This window comes from Anomalospiza imberbis, chromosome 13 (assembly GCF_031753505.1).
Source record: "Anomalospiza imberbis isolate Cuckoo-Finch-1a 21T00152 chromosome 13, ASM3175350v1, whole genome shotgun sequence".
NCBI lineage: Eukaryota > Metazoa > Chordata > Aves > Passeriformes > Viduidae > Anomalospiza > Anomalospiza imberbis.
The window spans coordinates 18550167-18570068 of record NC_089693.1 but is presented as its reverse complement, the minus strand read 5'-3'; the positions used below and the strand labels follow the sequence as shown (position 1 = coordinate 18570068).

Genomic DNA, 19902 nt, shown 5'->3' with positions numbered 1-19902 from the left:
TGGTCAAACTGGGAAATCCCAACTGGTCAAACTGGGAAATCCCAACTGCTCAAACCGGGACATTCCAAACTGGTCAAACTGGACATTCCCAACTGGTCAAACTGGGAAATCCCAACTGGTCAAACTGGGACATTCCCAACTGGTCAAACTGGGAAATCCCGACTGCTCAAACTGGGAAATCCTGACTCGTTGAACTGGGAAATCCCGACTGCTCAAATTGGGACATTCCAAACTGGTCAAACTGGGAATTCCCAACTGGTCAAACTGGGCCATTCCTGCTGCGGGTCTGGAATTTCCTCGTGAGCTCCCCGCTCATTCCAGCCGTGGGGATAAAACCGGAGGATTTTTGGGAATTGCGAGCACTCCATGGATGCTTGAACCATTCCCAGCAGGAATTTTTTCAAGGAGAAATGCAGATCACCACCCCCACCCCGCCTTCATTGGTGCCCTCCTGGAGAGCAGCAAATCCCCGCCTCATCCCAGATTCCCGGGAATCCACGTTCCCTAATTAAAGGCAGCTGGGATGATTGTTCTTTTCCATTCCCGCCGTGACTCCCGAGCGCGACGCTCAATTACGGGAATATCCACAATTATGGGACTATTAGCAATTATGGAGATATTCACAATCATGGGAACATCAACAATTATGGGAATATTCACAATTAATTATGGGAATATCAACAATTATGGGAGTATCAACAATTATGGAGATATTCACAATCATGGGAATATCCACGATTATGGGAATATTCACAATTAATGATAATATCCACAGTTATGGGAATGTCAACAATTATGGGAATATTCACAATTATAGGAATATTCACAATTAATTATGAGAATATGCACAATTATGGGAATATTCACAATTAATTATAGGAATGTCAGCATTTATGGAGGTATTCACAATCATGGGAATGTCAACAATTATGGGAATGTCAACAGTTATAGGAATATTCACAATTAATTATGGGAATATCCACAATTATGGGAATATTCACAATCAATTATGGGAAAGTCAACAATTATGGGAATATCCACAATTATGGGAATGTCAGCAGTTATGGGAATGTCAACAATTATGAGAATATTCACAATTAATTATGGGAATATCCACAATTATGGGAATATTCACAATCAATTATGGGAATGTCAACAATTGTGGGAATGGCAACAATTAATTATTATAATATCCACAGTTATGGGAATGTCAATAATTATGGGAATATCAACAATTATGGAGATATTCACAATTATGGGAATGTCAACAATTATGGGAATATTCATGATTAATTATGAGAACATCCACAATTATGGGCATGTCAACAATTATAGGAATATCCACAATTATGGGAATATTCACAATTAATTATGGGAATATCCACGATTATGGGAATATCCAGGCTCTGCCAGGCAGATCCGAACACCTGGAGCAGCCTCGGATTCCCGGAACTGGGGGGATTTTGGGGGAATTTTGGGGGAATTTGGGCATTTTTTTCCCCTGGAGAAAGGAATGTTGGTTTGCCAGGGGGGGATTTCATTGATGGGATGGGACTGGGAGCAGAAATCCAGCAGGAATTTTGGGATGAGTGCTGGGAGTGCTTGGGAACTGAGGTGGCAGCGGCAGGGAGAAGAATTTGTGGAGAAAAAGGCAAAAAAAGAGCAAGGTTTGGGGTGTTTTTTTACAAAAAAAGAGACGCGGGGATTGTAGAAATTCCATCAAAACTTAAATAAGCTACAGATAAAATGATAGATAAAATATCTCTAAAATGATAGGAATCATATAGAAAATAATAAAAACATCTCTAAAATGATAGAAAGCATATCTAAAACGAAATGAATTATATAAAAACGACAGAAATGATAATTAAAATGATAGAGCATGATCTAGAAAATGATAGAAAATGATCCATAAAACGGTGGAAAAAACACATCTGTGGGATGTTTCCTTGCTCCAGCGGATTCCGATGCTCACCGGGGGGAAATGGAATTCCTTTTTTTCTTCCCTCCGGGGTGAATTTATAGGGAAGATTTAATGGATTTGGGCGATTCCGTTCGCGATTTCCGCGCCTGCTTTATGGCCGGAAAAAATGAATGGATGTTTTTAGGGTATTAACAAAATGGGACAGCACATAAAAGGAGGTGGCTGTGGCGGTGCCACCTGCTGGCTGTCCCCTCCCCGCCCTGGGGACAAAATCCCGGTTTTTCCCCCCAAGCACGGAGGCGGCTCCACTTTCAATCCCTTTTATTGACTCGTCACGGACAGAAGCGCGCAGAGAAAGCGCCCGCGGCTCTCCGCGGCACCGGGGCGAGCGGCGAGCGGGCTGGCAGCCACCGTGGCCACCGTGGCGACCTCGGCCGCCGGCTCCGGGCGCGTCTGCGGCACACACACTTGGCTACAAGGCTACTCTACCCAAAACACACCGAGGGGAGGGGACGGGGACCGGGCATCGGGGGCTGGGGACCGGGGACTGGGGATTGGGGATCGCGGATCGCGGACTGGGGAGCCCCCGGCACCTTGGTGGGCTCGGAGCTGTTCCGGCTCATTCGGTGCTGAACGGGGAGAGAGGGATCAACCGGGAACGGGAGTGGCGGGGACCAGGAGAACCGGGACCCACCGGGAACGGGAGTGGAGGGAACCAGGAGAACCGGGACCCACCGGGAACGGGAGTGGCGGGGACCAGGAGAACCGGGACCCACCGGGAACGGGAGTGGCGGGGACCGGGGAGCACCAATATCCATCGGGGTCTGGAGAGAACCGCCCGGGAGCGGCGGGGACCGGGAATGTCGGCACCCACCGAGGCGCGGGGAGCACCGCCCGCGAGTGGCGGGGACCAAGGAGCCCCGGAATCCATCGTGGAGCGGGAAAAACTCCCGGGAGCAGCGGGGACCGGGAATGTCGGCACCCGCCGGGGAAAATCGGGATGCGCCGGAGCACGGTGCTCACCCACCGGGGAGCGGAGGGGACCGCTCCGGGCTCGATAGGAGAGAACCGGGGAGCAGAGGGGACTCACCGGGCACCGAGGAGCGGCGGGGACTGAACCGATTCCAGCAAAGAGAATTTGGGGCTATCGGGCTTTTTGCTTTTAGCCGTTTTCTCGGGGTTTTTTCGTTTTTTTCCTCGGAGGGGAAAGCGAGCGCGGGGCTGGCGGGCGGCGGAGGGAGGCGGGGGAGAGGGAATCGTTGTTGCCCGAAATGGAAACGAAATCGTGGGAGGCTCATCCCGGCGGCACCGGGCGAGAAGGAGAAGGGGGAGGAGGGGGAGGAGAGGCGGGGATGGCTCTGCTCGTTCCCGGAGGTTTTTCCCGGGCGGAGCGGGGATGGGGAGCGGGGGCCGGGGGGTTCGGGGGGCTCAGCGGGGCCGCTGCCGGTAGTTGCCGTTGATTTCCGGGGAGATGGTGACGGCCTCGGCGCCCAGCGGCAGCTTGTCGCTGTACTCGGAGCGCACCTCGAACTCCTCGGCGCCGCCCTTGGACTGCGACTCCGCCATGGAGCTGGCGGCCACGCTCTCCTCCCGCTCCAGCTCCGCCGCGCCGTCCCCCTCCCTCCCGCGCCGCCACCTCGCTCCTTCTTCATCCCCCGTCTCCTCATCCTCCTCCTCCTCCTCCTCCTCGGCCTCGGCCTCGCCGGGACCGAAGTTCTTCTCTGACTCCAGGTAGGAGGCGCGGGGGTCGAAGTCGGCGGCCATGCGCTTCTCCATCTGGTCGGGGTTCTGCGCCTTCATGATCAGCTTGTAGGGCTTGGCCTGCAGCTTGGCGAGCAGGTGGCACCACGTGGCGCCCAGCAGCGGCAGCGTGGCCAGCAGCAGCAGGAAGATGCTGACCACCACGATGATGATGAGCGATGGGATCTCCTTCTTGGTGGTGAACACCACCTGCACCCGGCAATCCTCGCCCGGCGAGCTCAGGCACACCGAGTAGTTGGTGCCGGGGCTCAGGCCCTGGAACCAGTAGGAGTTCACGCCTGCCTCTATCTGCGACCACTGCAGCAGGGCGTGGCCCTGGCGGCCCTGCTGGCACAGGTAGAGCATGCCCAGGTGGCCCCCGCCGGGCTCAGTGGGCGTCAGCTGCACACGGGCGTCGCGCTCGGCCACATCCAGGGCGATGACGCCCAGATCGAAGCTGTGCCGCTTGAAGTCGCCGCTCTGGTTGAAGGCGTGGTTGGAGATGTACTTGGGGCCGCCCGCCAAGGAGCCGCACTTCTTCTCCAGGCCCGGCGGCTCCACTGGGACCCGGCCCTGGCCCTCAGGCTCCGGCCCCGCTGCCGAGCCGGGCCGGCTCTGCCGGGTGGGGCCCAGCGCTTTGCCCCTCTCCTCTGGGGTCAGCACGCTGTTCTTGGCCGCCTCGGCATCGGGTTTCTTGTCGCCCACCTGCCCCTTGCCGCCCAGCGGGTCGCCGCCGGGCGCCGGCGGGTATTTCTGTGCGCCCGCCACAGCCACATTGACCGAGGAGTGGTTGCTGCCCACCTCGTTGGTGGCCACGCAGGTGTAGGTGCCCTCCTCGCGCTTGCTCAGGCGCGGGATCACCAAGGTGCCGTTCTTGAACACCACGAAGCGCTCGGGCTCCGGCCGTGGCGCCTCCTTGGCCGCGCTCTCCGGGCCACTCCCGCCGAGCTCCAAGCTCTGGCCAGCCGTGCGGATCTTCCAGCGCAGCTCGGGCGGCGGCGAGCCGCTGGCGGCGCAGTGCAGGCTCAGCGTGAGGCCGTCGGGCAGCTCGGCTGCATCCAGCTCGGGTGAGTAGCTGAGGCTCACGGCGGGCGCGGCGCAGGGCAGCTCGGGCAGCTTGGCCAGCGGCACGCCGCGCAGGCGCTCGGGCAGCGCGCAGGCGATGGAGTCCTTCTCGGGGATGGAGATGAGCGTGCTCTCCATCCAGCGCTTCAGCCAGCGCAGCGCGCAGGAGCACTCGAAGGGGTTGTTGTAGATCTGCAGGTGCGACAGCGAGCCCAGCGAGTCGAAGATGCCCTCGGCCAGCGTGGCGAAGCGGTTGTTGTTGATGCGCAGCGAGCGCAGGTCCTTGAGTGTGTGGAAGGCGTCGGGCGGCACCAGCGCCATGCGGTTGTTGTTCATCTTGAGCAGCTGCAGCGCGCTCAGGTTGCGCAGGTCCCGCCAGGGGAACTCCACGATCTGGTTGTGGCTGATGTCCAGGTTCTTGAGCTGCGCCAGCACGGCCAGCGCGCCGGGCTCGATGGTGGCGATCTCGTTGTGCGCCAGCCACAGCGAGCTCACCTGGGTCACCTCGGCGAAGGCGCCGCGGGGCAGCGAGCTGATCTTGTTGGCTGACAGGCTCAGGGTGGTCACGTTGGAGGGCAGCCCCGCGGGCACGGCCTGCAGCTCCTTGTAGGCGCAGTCGGCGAACTGGTGCGCGTACTTGTCCACGCAAGCGCACGGCTCCGGGCACGCCCGGCCCGAGCCCAGCAGGGCCGCCAGCAGCAGTGCCAGCAGCGGGGCCATGTCCCCCTGACAGGGGACAGCGCGGGGCTCAGCGCCAGCGCGCCCCGGCCCCGCCCGCCGGCGGGAGGTGGAGGCGGCGGGGCCGCGCCCCATTGTCTGTGCCCGGCTCCCCCCGGCTGCCGCCCGCTGCCTCTCGCGCATCCCCTCCTCGCACTCTCCCCCGCTTTCCTCCCCTTCCCGGCGGCTCTTCCCACCCTTCTCGCTCTCTTTTTCTCTGCTCCAGCAGGTTTTCCTTCCCTCCTCCCTGGCCGGCTCTCCCCACCCTTCTCACTCTATTTCCCGGCTCGATCGGGTTTTCCTTTCCTCCCCTTCCCGGGAGCTCTTCCCACCCTTCTCACTCTTTTTCCCGGCTCGATCGCGTTTTCCTTCCCTCTCCCCTTCCCGGCTCTTCCTACCCTTCTCACTCTCTTTTTCCTGGCTGGATCAGGCTTTTCCTTCTCCCTTTCCCAGACGGCTCTTCCCACCCTTCTCACTTTATTTTTCTCGGTTCTATCTGGTTTTTCCTCGCCCACTCCCCCTCCCGAAATAACCAACTAATTAACCTCCATTTTCTTTATCCTCTGCTTTCATCCCTCCTTCCCCAATTATTTCTTTCGCTTCCCTCTCCTCTCTCTCCCTTCCAGCTCTTCCCTCCCTCGCTTCCCCGTCTCTCCCTACTTCATCCCCGCCCTACTCCCCCTCTCCTGTCCCCCTGTCGCTCTGTCCCCCGCCACTCACCCTTTCCTAGGTGCCTCTCCGCCACCCTCAGCCCTTCCCGGCGCTCCTCATCCTCCTGCCAGCCGGCCGAGGGGCGGGGGGACCGGGGGGACCCCGCCCGCTGCCCCCGCGCCTGCCGGGGCTGAGCTGCGAGCGGCGGCGGGGCCGTGCGGGCTCTGGGCTGCCGAGGCACAGCGAGAGGCAGCGATTTGCATTTCTGCCAGCCTCCCCCTCCGCCCGCTCGCCACCCCCTTCCTTCTCCCAGCCCACCACCCACCCACCCACCCCCCCCGGCCGGCGCCGCCCGCGGCCGCTCCCGCGCCGCCGGTACCCCCCCGAGAATACAGAAATAACCCCAAAAAAGACGCGGAGCCGCCGGTGCTGCTCGGCCCGCGGGCGTTCTCTGCCGCTCCGCCGCCGCTGTGCAGTTGCCGGTTTTCCCCCGGAGCGGTGGCGATGCCGTCGGGGCGCGGCTCCCCGCGTCCCGCCCGCGCATCCCTCGGAGGATAGAGGAGAAGAAGGTCGGAGCCTCCCGTGCCGCTATTCCCAATCCATGCGGGAATTCCAGCGGCCCGTGCAGCCGCTTGATGCGGGAGGGAGGACGGGGACGGGAGCGGGGGGACGCGGCTCCCGCATGCCGCCCCGGAGCGATCCTCCCCGGGAAAAGCGGGATCCAGGGAGCGGTGCCCCCGAGCCCCGGGGCAGGAACCATCGACCGGGGCACGGCATCGATCCCGATCGGGGCGGGGATCGATTCCCTCCTTTCCCTTCCCGACCCCGATCCCGCCATCCCCGCCCCGCGGCCAGCGGCGAGGGCCGGGGGGGCTCGGCGGGGACTGGCGGGGACGAGCGGCTCCTCCCGGTGTCGGCGACACGGCTGAGTCGCGACAGAGAGCGGCCCCGCCCCCAGCTGTGCCTGCCGCCACAGGCCTCATTCCAAACAATCCATGCCAAGGGATGGAGGGATGGATGATGGATGATGGATGATGGATGGATGGACGGATGGATGGATGGATGGATGGATGGATGATGGATGATGGATGAAGGATGGATGGACGGACGGACGGATGGATGGATGATGGACGATGGATGATGGACGGACGGACGGACGGATGGATGGATGGATGGATGATGGATGGATGGATGGATGATGGATGGATGATGGATGGATGATGGATGGATGGATGAGGGATGAAGGATGATGGAGGATGGATGGATGGATGATGGACGGATGGATGGATGATGGATGAAGGATGGATGGATGAACGGACGGATGGATGGATGGATGGATGGATGATGGATGGATGGATGGATGGATGACGGATGATGGATGGATGGACGGACGGACGGACGGACGGATGGATGGATGATGGATGATGGATGGATGGATGACGGATGATGGATGGATGGACGGACGGACGGATGGACGGATGGATGGATGATGGATGGATGGATGGATGACGGATGATGGATGGATGGACGGACGGACGGACGGATGGATGGATGATGGATGATGGATGGATGGATGGATGGATGGACGGATGGATGATGGATGGATGATGGATGATGGATGGATGAAGGATGATAGATGGTGGATGGATAGATGGATGGATGGATGATGGATAGATGATGGATGGATGATGGATGATGGATGAAGGATGGATGGATGGATGATGGATGGATGATGGATGAAGGATGGATGGATGGATGATGGATGGATGATGGATGAAGGATGGATGGATGGATGATGGATAGATGATGGATGAAGGATGGATGGATGGATGGATGATGGATGGATGGATGGATGGATGGATGGATGATGGATGAAGGATGGATGGATGGATGATGGATGGATGATGGATGAAGGATGGATGGATGGATGATGGATGGATGGATGGAGCATGGATGGATGGATGATGGATGGATGATGGATGGATGGATGATGGATGGATGGATGAATGATGGATGAATGGAGGATGGATGGATGGATGATGGATGGATGATGGATGGATGGATGAATGATGGATGAATGGAGGATGGATGGATGGATGATGGATGGATGGAAGTGCTAGCTTCATTTTTTGGATCAATGAGTTTTGGGGCAGGACTGGGGCAAGGACAAGCTGATCCTGATCCCACAGCCCGAGATTTTGTGAACATCAGGAATAATAGCCCTGGATCCTTTGGAATAACTGCTGGATTGGGAATTACATCCTGATCCTTTGGGATTGCTGCTGGATTGGGAATTCTGTCCTGGATCCTTTAGGATCGCTGTGGGATTGGGAATAATGTCCTGATCCTTTGGGATCACTGTGGGATTGGGAATTATGTCCTGGATCCTTTGGGATCGCTGTGGGTTTGGGAATAACATCCTGATCCTTTGGGATCACTGTGGGATTGGGAATTATGTCCTGATCCTTTGGGATCACTGTGGGATCGGGAATAGCATCCTGACCCTTTGGGATCACTGTCGGATAGGGAATAATGTCCTGATCCTTTGGGATCACTGTGGGATAGGGAATAACCTCCTGATCCTTTGGGTAAGCTCCCCCTCCCACCCTTCTCCCTCCTTTCCGTCCCCCCTCCCTCTCCCTCCCTCTCCCTCCCCTCCCTCCCCTCTCTCCCCCTTCTCCCTTCTCTCGCCTCCTCCTTCGCCCTCTTCCCTCCCTCTCCCCTCCCTCCCCTCCCCCACTCCCGGCCCTGCCACCGCCCCCCAGGGGCTCCGGGTGGGCACGTGACAAATGGCAGTGTGACAATGGCAGTGACACTGCGTCCGTGTCCCCAGTGTCACCGTGTCAGTGTCACAGGGTCAGTGTCAGACATGTGACTGTCACCCTGTCAGTGTCATCAGTGTCACACTGTCAGCGTCACCATGTCAGAGTCACCGCGTCAGTGTCACACTGTCAGTGTCACCGTGTCAGTGTCACAGGGTCAGTGTCACAGGGTGACATGTGACTGTCACCGTGTCAGTGTAATCAGTGTCACACTGTCAATGTCACCATGTTAGAGTCACCGCGTCAGTGTCACACTGTCAGTGTCACCGTGTCAGTGTCACAGGGTCAGTGTCACAGGGTCAGTGTCACTGTGTCAGTGTCACCATGTCAATGTCACCGTGTCAGTGTCACCGTGTCAGTGTCACAGGGTGACATGTGACTGTCACCCTGTCAGTGTAATCAGTGTCACACTGTCAATGTCACCATGTTAGAGTCACCGCGTCAGTGTCACACTGTCAGTGTCACCGTGTCAGTGTCACAGGGTCAGTGTCAGACAAGTGACTGTCACCGTGTCAGGGACATCAGCATCCCACTGTCAGTGTCACCGTGTCAGTGTCACAGGGTCAGTGTCACTGTGTCAGTGTCACCGTGTCAGTGTCACAGGGTCAGTGTCACAGGGTGACATGTGACTGTCACCCTGTCAGTGTCATCAGTGTCACAGGGTCAGTGTCACCGTGTCAGTGTCACAGGGTCAGTGTCACAGGGTCAGTGTCACTGTGTCAGTGTCACCATGTCAATGTCACCGTGTCAGTGTCACAGAGTCAGTGTCATAGGGTCAGTGTTAGACATGTGACTGTCACCCGGTCAGTGTCATCAGTGTCACACTGTCAGTGTCACAGGGTCAGTTTCACCATGTCACTGTCACACTGTCACTGTCACACTGTCAGTGTCACCGTGTCAGTATCACACTGTCAGTGTCACTGTGTCAGTGTCACAGGGTCAGGGTCACAGGGTCAGTGTCACACGTGTCACAGTGTCACACGTGTCACAGTGTCACACGTGTCACAGTATCAATGTCACAGTGTCAGAGTGTCAGTGTCACCGGATCCCCGTGTCAGTGTCACCGGGTCCCCGTGTCACCAGGTCAGTGTCACACGTGTCATTGTCCCCAGAGCAGCGCCAGCCCGCGAGCCGCTGTGCAAGGGGGACACCTGGTGGTGGCACTGCCTTGTCACAGCCAGCCCCGCTCGGCAACACCGCCCGCGCCACGCGACTGCCACCCAGGGCCACCTCCATGGGGACACCCACTGCCACCACCACGGGACACCCAGGGCCACCTCCATGGGGACACGCAGTGCCACCACCACGGGACACCCAGGGCCACCACCACGGGACACCCAGTGCCACCTCCATGGGTACACTCAGTGCCACCACCATGGGGACACTCAGTGCCACCTCCATGGGGACACCCACTGCCACCACCACGGGATACCCAGTGCCACCTCCATGGGGACACCCAGTGCCACCACCACGGGACACCCAGGGCCACCTCCATGGGGACACCCACTGCCACCACCACGGGACACACAGTGCCACCTCCATGGGACACCCAGGGCCACCTCCATGGGTACACCCAGTGCCACCTCCATGGGGACACCCAGGGCCACCTCCATGGGGACACCCACTGCCACCACCACGGGACACACAGTGCCACCTCCATGGGACACCCAGGGCCACCTCCATGGGTACACCCAGTGCCACCTCCATGGGACACCCAGGGCCACCTCCATGGGTACACCCAGTGCCACCTCCATGGGGACACCCAGGGCCACCTCCATGGGTACACCCAGTGCCACCTCCATGGGGACACCCAGGGCCACCTCCATGGGTACACCCAGTGCCACCTCCATGGGTACACCCAGTGCCACCTCCATGGGGACACCCAGTGCCACCACCACGGGACACCCAGGGCCACCTCCATGGGACACCCAGTGCCACCACCACGGGGACACCCAGTGCCACCTCCATGGGGACACGCAGTGCCACCACCACGGGACACCCAGTGCCACCACCATGGGTACACCCAGGGCCACATCCATGGGGACACCCACTGCCACCACCGCGGGACACCCAGGGCCCCCTCCATGGGGACACCCAGTGCCACCTCCATGGGGACACCCAGGGCCACCTCCATGGGTACACCCAGTGCCACCTCCATGGGGACACCCAGTGCCACCACCACGGGACACCCAGTGCCACCTCCATGGGGACACCCAGTGCCACCACCGCGGGACACCCAGTGCCACCTCCATGGGGACACCCCGGGCCACCTCCATGGGGACACTGGGCACAGCAGTGCCACCTCCATGGGTACACTCAGTGCCACCACCATGGGGACACCCAGTGCCACCTCCATGGGGACACCCAGTGCCACCTCCATTGGACACCCTGTGTCACCACCCCCAGGCCATCCTGGGAAAAGGGGCTGGCATGGGGATTTTGGGGTCTCTCTGTGACCCCACATTCCCCAGATAATGTCACCTTTGGAGATACCCTTGATGCTGAGGAATTCCGGAATTCCCGGCTCCAACCAGGAATCCCAAAGGCCGGGATGGGGGCAGGGCCAGGTGCCACCCCGGTGTCCCCATGTCCCCAGAGTCCTGGAAAAAGCAGGAAAAGGGATCCCAATCCTGGCTGGTGGCCTGGGGCTGGATCGGGCAACCTTGGGAGCGAGGAACAGGAATTGAATCCAGGGGAAACATTCTTGGAGCGAGGAACCCCAAAAATTGGATCTGGGAATCCCAAATCCAGGCAGGTCAAATCCCGGTAATTGAATCCATGGAAAACATTCCTGGAGTGGGGGTGTCCCAAAAATGGGATCTGGGAATTCCAAATCCAGCCAGGATTGAGACAGGAATGCTCAAATCCTGGGAAATTTAAGCCATGGAAACATTCCTGGAACTTGGGGTGTCCCAAAAAAAACCCCTGGGATCCAGTATAAAAGCAGAGCCCCGAATTCATTTGCTGTTTTTCCTCAGGACAATCCCGCAGCCTTTTCCTGGGAAATGGAATTTCCTTTTCCTTCTTTCCCGGCAGCCCCAGATTTGTGGGAATGTGACTGGAACAGGCTCCTCCACCCATGGAATGTGGGGATTTTATCCCTGGGATCTCTCCTTGTCCTCAGGGATCTCTCCCATCCCTGAAACACTGGGATCGGTGCCAGGAGCAGGGAGCGGGGTCAGGTTTTACCCCAGAATTCCCGATTTTCTCTCTGCTTGGGAGGGACTAGGAAAAGCAGGGCTGGAATTTTATCCCGGAGCAAATTTATTGAGGGGAGACATAAAAAACCCGGGATTTTAATCCCTCATTACATTGGAAAACCGATCCCAATCCTAATCCCAATCCCCATCCCAATCCCAAGGAATTCCCTGCTTCAAGTGCTGATGGGGAATCCCAGAGGGGGATCCCACTGTTGGGATCATCTCCCCACCTTTGGGGGGGCTTGAGAACGGGATTGGCCAGCACAGATCCCAACTCCCATCCCAAATTTTATTTTGGGATCAAGCCAGATGTGATTTCAGAGGAGAACATTCCCAGGGAACCTCAGATCCTCGAAGGGGAGATCCCAGCAGATCCCGGCCAGATTTGGGGCCGCTCCGGAACACTGGAGGCTCAGTCCAGGAATAAATTTGGGATTGGCCAAGAAGAGGAAAGCCCAAGCGGAAATCTGGGAATGGGAGGCTGGGAATTGCGGGAATTGCGGGATGATCCCATGGGATGTCAGCATGGCTCCGGTGTCACCGTCACCACCACAGTGTCCTCGTCGCTGTCGTCCGAGCTGCAGATGATGATGCTGCCGCCCTCTGCAAGGGAAACCCCAAAATTCCGGATCCCACGGGATCAACGTTCCCGAGCTTTGCACCCAGAACCAACTCCTGGAATGATGGTGACTCCATGGATCCTGAATTCCAGGGATCCCTCACCCCATGGATCCCTGAGTTCCATGGATCCTTCACTCCACGGATCCCTCACCCCATGGATCCCCAAATTCTATGGATCCCTCACCCCATGGTTCCCTCAACCCATGGATCCCTCACCCATGGATCCCTCATCCCATGGATCCTTCATCCCATGGATCCCTCACCCCATAGACCCTGAATTCCATGGATCCTTCACCCCACGGTTCCTTCACCCCACGGATCCTTCACCCCATGGATCCTTCACTCCAGGGATCCCTCACCCCACGGATCCCTCACCCCATGGATCCTTCACCCCATGGTTCCCTCAACCCATGGATCCCTCACCCATGGATCCCTCATCCCATGGATCCTTCATCCCATGGATCCCTCACCCCATAGACCCTGAATTCCATGGATCCTTCACCCCACGGTTCCTTCACCCCACGGATCCTTCACCCCATGGATCCTTCACTCCACGGATCCCTCACCCCATGGATCTACATCATCCCCATCCGTGGCCAAGACTCCCATGGAATGGGGGTGCAGAAAGGCCGGGAAGGATCCCAGGGGATGGGGACAAGCGGGATAACGGGGACGGAGCCGTTCCCGGAGCCCACCTGCATCACCGGCACGGGCGCAGTTGTGCGGTGCCGTGGAGGGGCCGGGCTCCGTCTGGAATTCCCACTGGGATTTGGGGTGGCTGGGGCCTGGCTCGTGGTCACATTCCAGCTTCAGGATCTTGGGGGACACCTGGCTGCCCCGCTCCACACCGGACAGCGGCCGCGTCGTCCAGCAGCACAGCGGGACAGGCTGGAAAAGCGGGATCAGGATCAGGGTGGGATTGGGGTGGGATTGGGGTTGGGGTGGGATTGGGATTGGGGTGGGAATTGGGATTGGGGTGGGAATTGGGATTGGAATTGGGATTGGGGTGGGATTGGAATGGGAATTGGGATTTTGATTAGGATTGGAATTGGGGTGGTATTAGAGTAGGATTGGGATTAGGATTGGGATTGGGATTGGGATGGGAATTGGGGTGGGATTGGGGTTGGGGTGGGATTGGGATTGGGATTCGGATTGGGGTGGGAACACCTGGATCCCAGCGGATCCCCCCTGGATGGGCCTCACCTGCTCCACGTGGATCTCCTCAAGGCCGGGGGAGACGCTGTTGGGTTTGGGATCTTCCTGCGGGAAGAGTGGGGAGTTAGGATGGATTTGGATCCCAGTGGAGGGGCGGGAACACCCTCGGGAATGGGGAAACTGAGGCACGAGGGGGTTGGGATGGGTCTGGGTGCCATGGTCACGGAATTGCCCAGGGGTGGAGCAGTGCCCGGTGGGATGTGGGAATTTCTAAGGGAGGAGAGCGTGGGTTTGGGATGGGGCAGGAGCACCCCGATGTCTCACCAGGTTGTTCTCCAGGGTCACCTCAACCTCGGGAACATCTGGGGACAGAGAAAACTGGGATGAGATCCCAAACCGGAGCCTCTGGAGCCAGGAAAATCCCGCCCGGCAGTTCTGAACCCCTTCCCTCTGGATTGGGGTGGCCCCGGGAGCTTGAGAGGCTCCGGGGAGCTGGGAATGAGCATCCCCATTGTCACCGGGATCGGGGACACCCAAAGGGGCTCCACAAAAACAACGGAGCAAATCCCAGTTCCGGGGGGGGTGAGGAGCCAGAGCAGGGAAATGGGGGAAGAGAACGAGGAGGAGAACAAGGAGAAGAAGGGGAAGGAGTAGGGGGAGGAAAAGGAGAAGAAAAAAAAGAAGAAGAAAAAGAAGGAGAAGAAGAAAAAGAAGAGAAGGAGACAAAGAAGAAGAATCCAGCGCTGCCCCTGCTCACAGAGGGCGCTTTGCAGCCGACCAAACCCCGCGCTCCCTCCCCGGCCCATCCCATCCCACCCCATCCCATCCCATCCCATCCCGGCCCATCCCGGCCCATCCCGGCCCGGCCCAGCCCTCACCTGGCCGCCCCGTGACGCGCTCCACCAGCGCCCGCAGCCGCACCCGGCACTCGGTGATGTCGGGGGGCTCTCGGAGCTCGGGGGGCTGGGGCGGCCGCAGCCGCCGCAGCTCCAGCAGCGCGCCCTTGACGAAGGGCTGCATGTCCATGAGCTCCTGCTCGCCGCCGTAGCGCCCCAGCCTCTCCACCAGCCGCTCGGCCGCCTCCAGCCGCAGCAGCGTCCCCTCGGCGCCGCGCAGCTCCTCCGCCAGCGCGCTCCGGCCGCGCTCCGGCCGCGCCTCCAGCAGCGCCCGCAGCTCCTCCGCCTCGCTGCGCACCAGCTCCTGCAGGCGCTCGGCGCTGGCGCGGACGCGCTCCCGCAGCTGCTCCCGCTGCTCCTCCCGCCGCGCCGTCTCGCCCCGCAGCCGCACCGCGGCCGCCTCGAAGGCGCGGCGGAGCCGCCGCAGGTCGCGGCGCAGCGAGTGCAGCTCGTCCTGGCGCCGGCGGCTCTCGGCGCGCAGGTCGCGGAACGGAGCGTGGCCGGTGTCCAGCAGCGCGCACGGACAGCACAGAGCACGCTCGCAGCGCGGGCAGTAGATGCTGCCGGGGGGACACACGGGTGGCGTCAGGGAGCGGGGGCAGCAGGAGGGGTGACAGCGCGGCCACGCGGGGCTGGGTACGGCCGGGAGCGGCTCCGGGATACCGGGATGGGGGGATGGACGCGGGGCAGGGATGGACACTGGTCAGGGATGGTCTACGGTCAGCGATGGTCAGTGGTCAGTGATGGTCAGTGATGGATGCGGGGCAGGGATGGACAGAGGTCAGGGATGGACAGAGGTGGAGGTCAGGATGGACATTGGTCAGGGATGGTCTGCTGTCAGCGATGGTCAGTGATGGTCAGTGATGGTCAGTGGTCAGTGATGGACAGAGGTCAGGGATGGACAGGGGTCAGGGATGGACAGGGGTCAGCAGTGATGGTCAGTGGTCAGTGGTCAGGGATGGTCAGCAGTCAGGGATGGTCAGTGATGGTCAGCAGTCAGTGATGGCCAGTGGTCAGCAGTCAGTGATGGTCAGTGGTCAGGGATGGTCAGTGATGGTCAGCGGTCAGTGATGGCCAGTGGTCAGCAGTCAGTGGTCAGGGAATGTCAGTGGTCAGTGATGGTCAGCAGTCAGTGATGGTCAGCAGTCAGTGGTCAGGGATGGTCAGCGGTCAGTGATGGTCAGATGGTGAGTGGTCAGCAGTCAGAGATGGTCAGTGGTCAGGGGTGGTCAGTGATGGTCAGTGGTCAGTGATGGCCAGTGGTCAGCAGTCAGAGATGGTCAGCAGTCAGGGATGGTCAGTGATGGTCAGCGGTCAGTGATGGCCAGTGGTCAGCAGTCAGTGATGGTCAGCAGTCAGTGATGGTCAGCAGTCAGTGGTCAGGGATGGTCAGCGGTCAGAGATGGTCAGTGGTCAGGGGTGCTCAGGGATGGTCAGTGGTCAGCGGTCAGTGATGGTCAGCGGTCAGGGATGGTCAGCGGTCAGTGATGGTCAGATGGTGAGTGGTCAGCAGTCAGAGATGGTCAGTGGTCAGGGGTGGTCAGTGATGGTCAGTGGTCAGTGATGGCCAGTGGTCAGCAGTCAGAGATGGTCAGCAGTCAGGGATGGTCAGTGATGGTCAGCGGTCAGTGATGGCCAGTGGTCAGCAGTCAGTGATGGTCAGCAGTCAGTGATGGTCAGCAGTCAGTGGTCAGGGATGGTCAGCGGTCAGAGATGGTCAGTGGTCAGGGGTGCTCAGGGATGGTCAGTGGTCAGCGGTCAGTGATGGTCAGCGGTCAGGGATGGTCAGCGGTCAGTGATGGTCAGATGGTGAGTGGTCAGCAGTCAGAGATGGTCAGTGGTCAGGGGTGGTCAGGGATGGTCAGTGGTCAGGGATGGTCAGTGGTCAGCAGTCAGTGATAGTGGTCAGGGATGGTCAGCGGTCAGTGATGGTCAGTGGTCAGGGGTGGTCAGGGATGGTCAGTGGTCAGGGATGGTCAGTGGTCAGCGGTCAGTGATGGTCAGATGGTGAGTGGTCAGCAGTCAGAGATGGTCAGTGGTCAGGGGTGATCAGGGATGGTCAGTGGTCAGGGATGGTTAGTGGTCAGCAGTCAGTGGTCAGGGATGGTCAGCGGTCAGTGATGGTCAGTGGTCAGGGGTGCTCAGGGATGGTCAGTGGTCAGGGATGGTCAGTGGTCAGTGCCCATTCCAGGACAGCTGGGTAGTGCCCAGCCCCTCTGGAGCCTTTCCCAGATCCCCACCGGAGCTCCCCTGGCACCTCTGTGCCTCTGTGGGGTCACTGCCCCAGTCCCCAAACATGGGGACAAAATCCCATTGGCAGAGCTTTGGGGACAGGGGATTTGGGGACAGGGGATTTGGGGACAGGATGAGGTTTGGCTACGGGATGACATTTGGGGACTGTGTGACATTTTGGGACAGGACGAGATTTAGGTTCACCCCACTCCTGCCCATTCCAGGCTGGAGCATCACCCCAAACCTCCTGGAGCAGGGCAGGATTCGGGGACAAGACGAGGTTTGGGGACAGTGTGAGATTTTGGGACAGGATGAGATTTGGGGTCACAGCACTGTTTGGGGAGAGGACGAGGTTTGGGGACAGCATGAGTTTTGGGAGCAGAACGAGCTTTGGGGACATGATGAGTCTGGGGACAGGACGAGGTTTGGGGATGTGGGACATTTGAGAGTGTGGTGAGATTTGGGTACAGGATGAGATTTGGGGATGGGGAGGTTTGGGGACAGGATGAGGTTTGGAGACAGGATGAGATTTGGGAACAGCATAAGTTTTGGGGGCAGGATGAAATTTGGGGATGGGATGAGTTTTGGGGGCAGGATGAGGTTTGGGGACAGGACAAGATTTGGGGCCATGGCAATGTTTGGGGACAGGCCAAGGTGTGGGGACAGTGTGAGGACAGGACAAGGTTGGGGGATGGGATGTGATTTGGGGACAGAACGAGGTTTGGGGACAGGATGAGATTTGGGGACAGGATGAAGTCTGAGGACAGGATGAGATTTGCGGACGGGATGAGCTTTGGAGACAGGATGAGGTTTGGGGGCAGGACAAGATTTGGGGACAAGACGAGGTTCGGGGACAGGAGGAGGTTTCAGGATGGGATGAGATTCGGGGATGGGATGAAGTTTGGGGACAGGACAAGATTTGGGGCCGTGGCAATGTTTGGAGACAGGCCAAGGTGTGGGGACAGTGTGAGATTTGAGGACAGGACAAGGTTGGGGGACAGGATGAGATTTGGGGGCAGAATGAGTATGGGGACAGGACAAGGTTTGGGGACAGGATTTTTGGGGATGGGATGAGATTTGGGGATGGGACAAGTTTTGGGGATGGGACAAGATTTGGGGCCATGTCTGGGGACAGGCCAAGGTTTGGGGGAGTGTGAGATTTGAGGACAGGACGAGGCTGGGGCCGGGATGAGATTTGGAGATGGGATGAGATTTGATGACAGGACAAGATTTGGAGACAGGATGAGTTTTGGGGACAGGATAAGGTTTGGGGCCAGGACAAGATTTAGGGTCAGGACAAGATTTGGGGCCAGGAGGAGATTTGGGGTAAGGAGGAGATTCGGGGTCATGACAAGATTTGAGACCAGGACAAGTTTTGGGGCCAGGACAAGATTTGGGGCCAGGAGGAGATTTCGGCACACGCCCCCATCGGGGGCCGGCCCGAGGTGCTCCCACCTGCACACGCGGCTCTCCTCGGGGTGGCTGCCGCTGGAGCAGAAGAGGCTGCAGGAGCTGCGCGTGTCCTCCAGGAACTGGCGCGCCGAGCCCGCCCGCAGCTCCTCCACCCTGCGCACCCTGTGCGCCTTCTTCTTGTGCCACCACTGGTGCTCCTCCAGGCAGCGCCCGCACAGGAACTCCTCGCACTCCTCGCACCACACCAGCGCCGCCTCGGCGCGGCAGCGGCCGCAGCCCGGCCCGCCGGCGCTGCGGATCTGCCGCCAGAGCTGCAGGCGGCTCCGCAGGTTGCAGAAGAGCAGGTTGTCCACGGCGGGCGCGGCCGTGGCCGCCTGGCAGCGCGGGCACTGCTTGGTGTCGCTCAGGCACGCCGGGCACAGCGTGTGCAGACAGCGCAGCAGCCGCGGCCGCGCCGAGTCCTGCCCGCAGCCGTCGCAGTGCAGGAACTGGAAATCGTCATCGTCCTCATCCTCACCCTCACCCTCCGCGGGGTGACGGGGAGGGGAGGCCGGCACGGGGGTGCTCGCGGCGGGGCACGGCTCCGCGAGAAGCTCCGCTGCCGCTTCTGCCTCCGGTTCCGTCTCCATCTGCGAGGATTCGCCCGTGGGATGGAGGAAGTTGGAGCTCGGCCCTACAAATCCCGCTCGGGGTTCTGCTGTCCCGCCCCTCGCTCGTTCCTCCCCACCCTCCCCGAGCTCTCGGTCTTCCTGGAATTTGGGATTGACCGAGCGCCGGTGGAAACGAAAGCAAAACTATTTTGGCGCCACCGCCCCTTCCTGCCCCGACAGAGGGAAAAGCGAGGACACCCTGGCAGCGACCCCAAAACCCCCTTGGCAGAGACCCCAGAATACCCCCGGCAGCGACCCCAAAATCCCCCAGGCAGCGACCCCAAAACCTCCCCGGCAGCAACCCCAAACCCCCCTTGGCAGCGACCCCAAAATCCCCGTGGCAACAACCCCAAAATCTCCCTGGCAGCGACCCCAAAACCCCCCCGGCAGCGACCCCAAACCCCCCCCGGCAGCGACCCCAAAACCAAGGGATCCCCCTTCCCACCCCGCCCTAAAAATGCGCCCGGCCCCTCTCCCCGGGCAGGAGCCGCCCGCGGTCCCTCGGGGGCTCCGGTTTGTCCCCGGGTCCCCCCACCCGGGGGCTCCGGTTTGTCCCCGGGTCCCCTCCGGTACCTGCGGGGCGCGGCGGGGACGGAGCGGCGGGAAGAGGAGCGGGGAGAGGGAGGGAGTGGAGAGGGAGGGCGGGAGCTGCGAGGCGGTGCCGGAGGAATCCGGGAGTGCGGGGACCGGGACCGGAATGTGGGACCGGGATGGGGATGTGGGATGGGATTTGGGATCGGGATGGAGATGTGGGATCGGGATTTGGGACCGTGATGGGGATTTGGGACCGGGATGTGGGACTGGGATGAGGATGTG

At 59.8% G+C, this 19902-nt stretch overlaps 2 protein-coding genes across 2 annotated transcripts; both read right to left on the bottom strand.

Annotated features, from left to right (window-relative positions):
• Positions 1-3275: 3275 nt before the first annotated feature.
• ISLR2 (immunoglobulin superfamily containing leucine rich repeat 2) lies at positions 3276-6387 on the bottom strand. Its single transcript, XM_068204352.1, has 2 exons — positions 6167-6387; positions 3276-5455 (listed from the first exon to the last, which is right to left on the bottom strand). The coding sequence occupies exon 2, from the start codon at positions 5447-5449 to the stop codon at positions 3353-3355; it is 2097 nt and encodes a 698-aa protein (XP_068060453.1). The 5' UTR covers positions 5450-5455; positions 6167-6387; the 3' UTR covers positions 3276-3352.
• Positions 6388-12606: 6219 nt separating this feature from the next.
• On the bottom strand, positions 12607-19065 carry PML (PML nuclear body scaffold). Its single transcript, XM_068203669.1, has 6 exons — positions 18479-19065; positions 14774-15351; positions 14181-14257; positions 13944-14102; positions 13436-13628; positions 12607-12722 (listed from the first exon to the last, which is right to left on the bottom strand). Exons 1-6 carry the CDS (start codon positions 19063-19065, stop codon positions 12640-12642), a joined length of 1677 nt encoding a protein of 558 aa, XP_068059770.1. The 3' UTR covers positions 12607-12639.
• Positions 19066-19902: the final 837 nt, after the last annotated feature.